This window comes from Miscanthus floridulus, chromosome 2 (genome assembly GCF_019320115.1).
Source record: "Miscanthus floridulus cultivar M001 chromosome 2, ASM1932011v1, whole genome shotgun sequence".
Taxonomy (NCBI): Eukaryota; Viridiplantae; Streptophyta; class Magnoliopsida; order Poales; family Poaceae; genus Miscanthus; species Miscanthus floridulus.
The window spans coordinates 30,662,944-30,673,537 of NC_089581.1; the positions used below are offsets into that span (position 1 = coordinate 30,662,944).

The following is a 10,594-nucleotide window of genomic DNA, read 5'->3' on the forward strand; positions in this document are numbered from 1 at the left end:
GATACGGTTGGAGGTATACGGATCTCTGCATATCTATGACCGTATCTGTTTCGGATTGTCCATGTTTTTTGGACAGCCCGCGGATGCGTAGATGGGTTAGTTTCCATGTTCTGCTTGGATCCGAGATGGAGTTTCAGCACCACCTCACTGTTGTTCTCCGGATACATACTCTCTCTTCCAGGACGTGTATCGGGAGAACAGCGGGGAGGTGCTGCCGAAATTCTGTCTCGGATCGGGGTAGAGCATGGAAACTAACCTCATCTACGCATCTGCGGGTGGGATTAGGACCTATCCTCACCTATTAGACAGTAGGCACGCCATGCAGATGCAACTGATGGTTATATTACTCCGTTATGTGTATATGCTAGAGGATGGATAACCGTGAGTGGATGTACATGGGACGCCCAAGTCAGGCTCAAATCACCCGTGAATGGATGGATAAGACCGAGAAATTCTTGGACCATGTATTTAAGGCAGCTAAGGAAGCGAGAGACACGTTCTGTCCCTGCAGCCAATGTGAAAACAAGAAAAGAAAAACAAGGGAAGTCAAGGTGCAGCATTTTTGCAAGTATGGATTTATGCCAAACTATACCCGGTGGGTGTCCCATGGTGAAGCCTATCGTCCTAGAGAGGAGGCCGTGAGACGACGCTTGGAGGCATTTGACGGTGATGGCGGGGTACCAGGATGGTTAGGTGACTATGAGGATGCGACGTTTGCTGAAAGGCCTACGGAGGACGAGCAGGAGGATGAGGAGGAGGAGCCAGAGCCAAGCGCTAAGGCGTTCTTTGCCATGTTGGATTCGGCACAGAAGGTCCTACATGAGAAGACAACGGTTTCTCAACTGGATGCCATTGGCCGCCTACTAGGGTTGAAGTCCCAGCACAACATGACTCAAGCCTGCTTCGATGCTATGATGGCAATTATTGGGGGGCTGCTTCCGGAGGGTCATCATCTGCCGAGCAGCTTGTACGAGTCAACGAGACTCCTTCAGGCACTGAAGATGCCGTATGAGCAGATACATTGTTGTCCGAAGGGGTGCGTCCTATTTAGGGAAGAACACAAGGATGCAAAGTACTGTCCAAAGTGTAAATCCTCTAGGTATGTGGAGGTAGACAAAGGTGATGGAAAGAAGGAGCAGAATGAGGACATCCCCATGAAAGTCCTAAGACACCTTCCAATCATACCGAGGCTCCAACGGCTATTCATGTCCAAGGAGTCCGCAAAACAGATGACATGGCACAAGAATGGTGTTCGATACAATCCTGACAAGATGGTACATCCAGCAGATGGTGAAGCATGGAAAAGCTTTAATGGCAACCATCGTGGCAAAGATGAAGAGGCCTATAATGTACGTGTTGCGCTAGCAATGGATGGGTTCAATCCTTATGAAATGATATCGGCCCCATACACTTGTTGGCCCGTGTTCGCTATTCCCCTCAATCTCCCCCCCGGGCCCTACTTCAACGGCAAAACATATTCTTGACGTTGATAATTCCTGGACACCCGGGAAACAAAATGGGTGTGTACATGCAGCCTATTTATGATGAATTGATTAAGGCTTGGAATGAAGGCGTATGGACTTACGACCGAGCTACAAAGAAGAACTTTAGAATGTATGTTTGGTACCAGTACTCCATGCATGACTTCCTGGCATATGGGATAATCACCGGCTGGTGTGTCCACGGGAAGTTTCCATGCCCGGTATGCAAGGCAGCTCTATAGTTCATTTGGTTGAAGAAGGGTGGGAAGTTCTCGTCGTTCGACAAGCATCGATAGTTCCTCCCTCTTGACCATGCATTCAGAGGAGACACCAAGAACTTCACAAAAGGTGTCACGGTGATCGACCCTGCACCTCAGAAGATGACTAGTGCCCAAGTTCATGCTCAGATAGATGCTCTCATGCTCCCGGCGCAGAAAGATAATCCAAAGAAGGGTAAAAGAAAGAATGTTAATCCAAACAAAGATCGCTTTGTGGGCTATGGTGTGGAACATATGTGGACTCATAAGTCGGGATTGGAGAGGCTTCCCTATTTTAATGACCTTCTCCTTCCACATAACATAGATGTAATGCACACTGAGAAGAATGTCACCGAAGCACTTTGGGCAACACTCATGGACATTTCTGACAAGACAAAGGACAACCCTAAGGCTAGAGTAGACATGGCAACACTATGCGACAGACCAAAGCTGCAGATGCTGCCTCCAAGAGACGGCAAACCATGGAAAAGGCCTAAGGCCGATTATGTCTTGGAAAAGAAGCACAGGACGGAAGTGATACAATGGATGCAGACGTTAAGTTTCCCTGATGGTTTTGCAGCGAATCTAAGGAGGGGAGCAAACCCAGATACTGGCCGAGTCTTAAGGATGAAGAGTCATGACTTCCACAAATGGATTGAGCGGCTTCTTCCATCGATGGTTTGAGGCTACGTCCCTGAGCATGTCTGGAAGGTGCTGGCAGAGCTGAGCTTTTTCTTCTGCCAGCTTTGTGCCAAGGAGATATCTCTGAAAGTGGTTGAGGAGTTGGAAAAAATGGCACCCGAGTTGCTCTGTAAGTTGGAGAAGATCTTTCCACCTGGCTTTTTCTTATCGATGCAGCATTTGATTTTACACCTCCTGAACGAGGTACAAATGGGGGGCCCATGCAGAACCGTTGGTGCTATCCAATCGAGAGATGTCTAAAGACTGTTCGTCAGAAATGTGGAAACAAAGGACAGATTGAGGCTTCCATAGCAGAGTCATTCATTCGTGAGGAGGTGTCAAACTTCACAACATTGTACTATAGTGAGAAGCTTCCTAGCATGCATAACCCACCCCCTCGTTACAACGAGGACAAAAATGAATCAACCCACAGCCTATTCAAAGGGCAACGCGGGAGATCAAGTGGAGCGGCCAAAAAGAGGGTGACCAATGAAGAGTGGTGCAAGATCATGCTCTACGTGTTGACTAACCTTGACAAAGTCAACAAGTATCAGGGGTAAGTTCTCAATGAACTTGTTACATACTTCATAAATTTTCTGCATCCAACAACCTTGTTGCTTGTCGGTGCAGGGAATTTTTTGATCAATACTGGCATCTTTCAGGGCCACCTTCTGACCATGAACGAGAGACCCTTCTTCAACATGGTTGGCCTGATTTCATTACATGGTTCCAAAGAAAGGTACCTTCTGACCAACTTAGGTCATTTCAATTTTGGCGTTCCTAGTTGCCTAATTTCATTTCTCTCCGGCTTGAGCTTGCAGTGCCAAAGTGATTTGTCTATAAGTGTCGAATTACGACAAGTGGCCAGAGGCTTTGACTATAAGGTCTCATCATTTAACGCTTATGACGTGAATGGATATCACTTTCACACAACAAGCTACGAGAAGAGTCAGCCCAATCCAAGGACCACCAATACCGGAGTACTTACGCCCAGAGTAGTTACGCCCGGCGAGGAGCAGGAGGACTATTATGGCACAGTTGAAGAAATATACGAGCTCGAATTCCATGGTGAAAAAGCACCTAAGCCAGTCATATTCAAATGCCAGTGGTTTGATCCTGCAGTATCGAAAAAGTCTCCTAAATTTGGGATAGTCGAAACTAGACATGATTCCTTCTATCTAGGAGATGATGTCTATATTGTGGCTCAACAAGCCAGGCAAGTTTATTATTGTCCATATGCTTGCAAAACCGACCCACGTCTTCAGGGTTGGTATATTGTGCATAAGGTATCACCACATGGTAAATGTCCTCCCCCAAACGATGATGATTACAACTTGAACCCACCCACGCATGACGGGGAGTTCTATCAACAAGACGAGGGGCTACCAGGGATGCTTGAGATAGACTTAACCAGAGAGATTGAAATGGAAGTAGATGAGGAATGGGTTGTTGACGAGGAAGCTACAGATGAGGTGCATGATCCGAGAGACTTGAAAATGCTTGACGGACTTGTACTTGACAATGATAACGATGAGGATGAGGCTGTTGATGATTTGGAGGCTCTTGATAGTGATGACGATACCTATCGTCCAGATAATCCCGATCATGAAGAATATTAGAAATACATGTAATACTATGTTATTTTGTAATTACATTTTCTTTATTTTGCATCCCTTGCTAAGTACTTCTCGTTTATCTGTACTAATACTGGTTTATTCTTTTTAATTGCAGGTCATGGGGCCCACTAGGAGGTGTCAGTCGACTTACTCGAGACCGAGGGACACGCCACCGGCTGAGGACATGGAGGCGGAGATGTTAGAGAGGTAGAGGAGGTCGAGGGGCAGGCCCAGGCGAGAGCCGTCAACTGACCACGACCTTGGCTCCTCGTGCACTTCTAGGGATGACGACGTCCCTCTGCCCATGGTGGGCGAGGATGCGGGTCCATAGATGTACGACAACATCGTTCCACACGTGTCTGAGGAGGGGGTTCCGCACATGTCCGAGGAGGGGGGAGGGGCTTCGACTTCCTCTTCAGCCTTGAAACCCTACTTGCGAGGTCCCAGCCAGCTCCCGAAGCGACTGATTGCACCCGAATGTCGCCCACTGATTGCACCCGAGGGGGATAAGTAAGTAACTTCATATGTTCTTCATTTGATATGTTGAAAAATCATAATAAGAGCTAATGTCAATGGGATCACTTGTGCAGGAACTGGATGCTTATGGAGGAGGGGGTCCCGGCTCGCAATGTCAATGGGATCCTAGGACTTCTATGTAGGGAACACTTCCCTAGCCTGGTGTGGACGTCAGAGGATGAGGACCCAGAGGTACCCTCGTTCGACCACTACGCCCTCGTCGCCACCGATGCTCTGCACAGAAACTTGGCGGATCAGGTGATTTTGGAGTTGTGGGTAAGCCTCAATTCATTGCATTCATTGGACATTCTTCAAATAAAATAATGGATACCTCGTGTCTTTATGCAGGACTTCTTCAGATGCCAGCCGGGCTAGGAGGCAAGGGCGTATCAGGTGGCTTACGCTTCCTGTAAAAGGCGTGTCTCGGACTTGTATTACGAGGCCCGCCTCCAGGCGCACGTTGACTACAACGCCACCTACCGTAAGAGAAGAATCAACAAAACACAGGCGAGGAGATAGACAAAGATTCTGACAAGGGAGCAGTACCTACAGGTAAATAGAAAACATCTCCTGTTGATTTATTTTGAGATTAACTATGCCTAATTTGATCTTCTGATGGCTTGTAGGTGATTCCAAGCTGGTGCGCCACCCACCCCGATTGCTGGGCTGCTATAGTGGACAAATGGCTGGACGTGGACTGGCAGAAGGAGCACCAGGAGAAAAGTGACCAGCGAGCGCTGATGCCAGGTGCCCCTCACCATCAGGGCAGCGCCAGCCTTAGCAAGTATGCAAAGACATATGTAAGTCTGCACCATTTGTCTAATCTAGCCACGCTCAATTCTGCATAATTTCTAACCACATGTTGTTGTCTTTCTCGCAGTTGGCGGCGCACGGTGGCCAGCCAATTGGCCAACTCACGGCGTATGCTCTGGCCCACATGGGCCCGGCAAGGTCCAACATCGAGTACAACCCGGATGCAGGCCCAGAGGCATACACCAACTCCAGCATCCACACCCGCCTCACTTCTTACACGGAGGCGGCAAGGTCAGTCCACGGGCCGGCCTACGATCCGAGGACCGAGGAGCACCTTGATCCTGAGATCATGATGCGGGTGGGGGAAGGCAAGAAGAATGGGCGGTTCTGGCTTGGCGACGACGTCCTCACCACGGGCTCTACTCCTCCTCTGAACCGCCTCCGAGCAGCGAGCACGAGCTCTAGCGTGCCCATAAGCCAACGACCGACAACGGTGGTGGCACTCTAGGTAAGTATTCTAGTTTCATTCGTCGTTCTTTGACTTTTACGTTCCTTAGCTCTGCAATATTGAAATATTGGGGTCAAATGTTGCAGGCCGAGCTGCAGCAACTTTGGGCCCAGCAGGAGGCCCAGGAAGCTGAGCGGGCCGAGCGGGAGGCCGAGCGTTAGAGGCTACAAGCTGTTGAGGCCCAGCAAGAAGGTTTGCTCAGGTTCGTGCAACAACTTGGGGAGGAACAAGGTTGGCAGATCCCACTACACCTGCTTGCACCACAACCACCACCACAGTCTACTCCGGTGAGTATGTTTTACTTTCTGTGCTCATGCTTAGTGTCAAACCTAGAGATGGCCTTCGTGCCGGATTTGTTGATGTGTGGGCCTTCGTGCTGGGTTAGTTGATGTGTCGGCCTTCGTGCCAGAAATGTGGTTGTCGGCCTTCGTGCCGACGTTTTTCTTGCAGGTTTTGGAAACGTCCCCGTGCAGGGGAGGTGCTGCCGAAATTTTCAACTTTTCTTTAAACTACTTACATTTTTATCTTGTCACTCACGTGCAATATCTTCTTTTTTGTGCAGCGGACATCGGGGGCGGCGTCGAACCAGGTCGGAGGGTCGCCGGCATCGCAAGTCGGGCCATCCGCACCCGGACCATCGCCGGGATCGCACGCTAGGGTGCAGTCGCCGTGAGCCGCTTGCGGAGTAGTTTCTATGTATGGAACTTGTGAACTTGTGGACTATGAACTTGTGGTTTGTAATAAATTGTGGATTTCCGACAAATTTGGTCGTTTGTAATATATAAATGTGGTTTGTAATTTATTGCTGTTGAATTGTGGTTTCTATTATATATATATGCATTGTTGTTTAAATGAAAAAGCAAAAAAAAAAAAAAAAGAAATTTAGAGGTGGCTTTGCCGAGTGCAATGACCATTGCACTCGGCAAAGAAAATAAAAAAAAAATAATAAAAAAACACCCTTTGTCGAGTGCCGGTGCTGTGGCACTCGGCAAAGAGGTTTAAAAAAAAGATTTCTTTGTCGAGTGCCAGAGCTGTGGCACTCGGCAAAGAGTTTTTTTTAAAAAAAAATTAGACGGCGTCGGCCGTCGGCCGACGGCGTTAAATCTTTGCCGAGTGCCCGTACGGCACTCGGCAAAGCCTTTGCCGAGTGCCCGAAATTTGGCACTCGGCAAAGCAGCCTTTACCGGAAGGGGATTCGACGGAGGCTCTTTGCCGAGTGTTGCACTCGGCAAAGGCTTTGCCGAGTGCAAAGCTGCCTTTGCCGAGTGCAACATGCACTCGGCAAAGAGCCCGCCTCCGGTAGTGGTGCTCCGAAAATTAGATGTTGGAGGCATATAAAAAGTCTGTTTTCTATTTTTTTGAAGTTTTTTCTATTTTGAGTCAACATCAAAATTTCCATGTGTCATGTCTATTCTTCATCTTTACTTTAAAAAATTATAGAGTTAAATACAACTGTGGTCCATAAACTTATCTTTATGTGGTACTTAGGTCCACATGTCATCCATGCAATAGTTGAAACATGCCATTTACCACCATATGTATTGGACCTTCATCCCTAAAATCGTGGTCACAACTAGAGAGCATCCGCCAAGTGTCACCCAAAGCTATACAGAGAAAGCAATGGATGAGAGAAGATGAGAGAAGAGAAACACGATCTAGATGACATGTGGATTCCATAGGTCAGTGTCATCAACATCATAACGCCACATCAACTGCCAGTCTGCCACTGTTCACACGGGCAATATAGACCCATGGTGTACCTTGGACAAGTTTAGTGACCCAAAAATACGTTTTCAGAGTTCATAAACCTAAATGATATACGGCTTGCTCGCTTGAACTGAATAGGCTTATTGGGCTGTGGCTTATTGAACCGAATGTGTCTGCATGTACTGTAGCTGCTGCTAACTGGCTGCTCCAGCTGTAGCCGCAAATAAGTTGCAGCCAGTACAGCCGATAGCAGGCTCATAGAGAGAAAATTATGGACTAATGGTATATTAAATCAAAATTATAAACCTAGGAGTATCTAGGTGGATATTTTTAACAAAGAAAATATATACACCAAAAATTTATGGAGGGCTTGAACATATAAGGTTGGACCTTCATCCATAGCCTCGACTGATAACTGCGAGTTGAAGGATGCAAATAATGGCCGCAGTTTGTCTGTGCTGGATCTCAGGATCAATCACGTCAAACTCATGCGATTTGGTTTTTGAGTTTCGCGTTTAGTTTCTTGTGAGTGTTCCATCATCTAAAAAGTTTTAACTTTTTTCACGAACATGAGCCGGGACGTAAGTGTTTCATTAAGAGGGAAGGGGATTTGTTACAATTGCAAAGCGCGCTCTAGCTAATTCTTAGCGGTGCAAGGGGCAGACCAAGAACCATAGAAGCGCAGATCACAGAACATAAGCAATTATATACAACACTGAATTTTGCGACTAAGCCTTGCAGCACTAAACCGAAGCTACTGCCAGCAATGCAGCTGGGCACCTGTGGCTGCCGGCCATCTACCTTTAGTATTTCAGTTTTGCTTATCTCAAAAATCTACAAGTAGATAGATATAGTCTTGGCAGATGTTCCTCTTCTTACATAGCTCTTCGGCTCGCGAGCGTGTCTGAGAAAAAAAAAAACTCAGGTAGATGAAGTTGGATACGGGTGTGGCACTGGCACATGCGTATGCCTGAACACAGGAGAGAAGATCACAGGATCAGATTAATTATACAGAAACCATTTCTATTCCAAGCTTCAAATTAAATAGCTCCACAATAAAGCATCATTCTGCTGATCGATGGCAGATTTAGTCTTACATATATACTACTCCTGTGTCCTGACTACAGAGAAGAAGCTTAGGGAGTAGTGATCCTATACAATGGGTCAGTGACTGCACGAGCTAACAATAGCAACCATAAGTACAGAAGTGGCAAGAGGGAATTGTTGCGGCTAGGCACAGCTACAAGCAGAGGTGTCCGGAGGGGGAGGCAATGCCGTCGTCGAAGTTCTGGGAGTAGCTATGCAGGTCATACCCGAACCTCACCGCGCTTCGCCTCGGCTGCGCCACGCGTCTCCTCCAAGAGCACCTCAACCTCGACAGCAACTGCTTCACCGTCGCAGCCGACCGGCGGCCGCCGCCCCTGGCGTGGACCCTCCGGCACGGGCCGCTGCCGCCACTGTACAGGCCGAGCAGAGACGCCGCCGATCGTTCACTCGGTTGTCACAAGTCCCAGACTGCCAGACACTCTTTGCGACTAACTACGTGCTCTTTGCTCCGAGCTGGAGAGTATCTGTGGTCTGCAGCTGTAGCTTCTGAAGATGTTCTGCAAAACGAAACCTCCCATGCCGCAGCTTTTATAAGCTGAGATGGTGGGAGTATCCTGACACGTGTCGATCGACGACGGCACCCGGACCCACCAGCACGCCCTCACGTACATGGTGACGAGGCATCCACTAAGGCGATCATCCGAAAGGTCCAAGCAAAATGCAGCTTCATGTATGCATCTTTTTGAAGCCGCTGTCGTGCAGTCGAAAGAAAGAGAAACCGTCTACCACCAACAGCGCCAGCTAGGATGAGAGGTTGGCCATGGCAACTGGAGACACGGCGGCGCCTACTCATCCCTAATTGTGGTCACAACTAGCGGGTATCCGCCAACTGTCACCGAAAGCTATACAAAGAAAGCAATGGACGAGGGAAGAGAAACACGATCTCGATGACATGTGGATTCCATGGGTCAGTCATCAACATCATCACGCCATGGCAATTGCCACGTATTGACATATGGGCAACATGGACTCCTCGTGTACCCTTGGATATTTAGTGACCCAGAAATACGTTTTTCGAGTTCATAAACAGAAATGACATACAATGAAAAATTTATGGGCTAATGGTATATTTAACTCAAAATTATAAACCTAGAAGTGGATATTTTAACTAAAACAAATATGCACCTAAAAATTCCTAGAGAGCTTGAACATGTAAGGTCGGCCCTTCATCCATAACCTCGACTGATAACAAGTAATGGCTGTAGTTTGTCTGTGCTGCATGTCAGGATCAATCACGTCAAAGACATGCGATTTGGATTTTGAGTTTCGCGTTTAGTTTTTTTTGTGAGTGTTCCATCATCTAAAAAGTTTATTGTGAACTGAAAAACCAGTGCCTGCCGGCCATCTACCTTTAGTATTTCAGTTTTGCTTGTCTCCTAAAAATCTACAAGAAGCTAGTTTGGGCAGATGTTTCTCTTCTTACATAGCTCTTCGGCTCGCGAGCGTGTTCTAGAAAAAAAAAGCCCAGGTAGATGAACAATTGGATATGGGTGTGGCACATGCGTATGCCTGAACACAGGACAGAAAATCTCATAACGGTTTAATTATACAGAAACCATTTCTATTACAAGCTTCAAATAGGGCCTTGTTTAGTTCCACCAAAACTCCCAACTTTGATACTATGCAAAAAGAAGATTCCCCGTCACATCAAACTTGCGGTACATGTATGGAGTACTAAATGTTGACGAAATCAAAAACTAATTGCACAGTTTGGTTGTACTTTGCGAGACGAACGTTTTGAGCCTAATTAGTCAACGATCGAACAATTATTACCAAATAAAAACAAAACGCTACAGTGTAGCTACAGTGCTGAAAATTTTGCCGGCGCCGATTCAGGAGACGAACTAAACGCGGCCTAGCTCTACAACAAAAAGCATCATTATTCTGCTGATCGATCGCAGATTTAGTCTTACTCTTACATATATACTACTCCTGAGTCCTGACTACACAGAAGAAGCAAAGGGAGCA

General features: G+C 47.3%; 1 protein-coding gene across 8 annotated transcripts; it reads left to right on the forward strand.

Moving 5' to 3' along the window:
* Positions 1 to 285: 285 nt before the first annotated feature.
* On the forward strand, positions 286 to 6,604 carry LOC136520979 (uncharacterized). 8 transcript variants are annotated; one of them, XM_066514712.1, is made up of 11 exons: positions 286 to 2,975; positions 3,050 to 3,158; positions 3,241 to 4,046; positions 4,151 to 4,242; positions 4,318 to 4,545; positions 4,626 to 4,827; positions 4,900 to 5,103; positions 5,178 to 5,351; positions 5,432 to 5,812; positions 5,899 to 6,099; positions 6,375 to 6,604. In XM_066514712.1, the coding sequence occupies exons 1-3, from the start codon at positions 2,641 to 2,643 to the stop codon at positions 4,036 to 4,038; spliced, it is 1,242 nt and encodes a 413-aa protein (XP_066370809.1). In that variant the 5' UTR covers positions 286 to 2,640; the 3' UTR covers positions 4,039 to 4,046; positions 4,151 to 4,242; positions 4,318 to 4,545; positions 4,626 to 4,827; positions 4,900 to 5,103; positions 5,178 to 5,351; positions 5,432 to 5,812; positions 5,899 to 6,099; positions 6,375 to 6,604. The 8 variants fall into 8 exon arrangements, with proteins under 8 accessions (XP_066370809.1, XP_066370792.1, XP_066370800.1 ...); XM_066514695.1 differs by having other exon boundaries at positions 4,151 to 4,545; XM_066514703.1 differs by having other exon boundaries at positions 4,151 to 4,545; positions 4,626 to 4,809.
* The last annotated feature ends 3,990 nt before the right edge of the window (positions 6,605 to 10,594 follow it).

Bases quoted from the DNA above. Each gene is read 5' to 3' on its own strand.
- LOC136520979 (XM_066514695.1), top strand. From the start codon at position 2,641: ATGCAGAACCGTTGGTGCTATCCAATCGAGAGATGTCTAAAGACTGTT. The intron at 2,976-3,049 runs GTAAGTTCTCAA...TTGTCGGTGCAG, and splicing joins AAAGTCAACAAGTATCAGGG to GGAATTTTTTGATCAATACT. The intron at 3,159-3,240 runs GTACCTTCTGAC...TTGAGCTTGCAG, and splicing joins TTACATGGTTCCAAAGAAAG to TGCCAAAGTGATTTGTCTAT.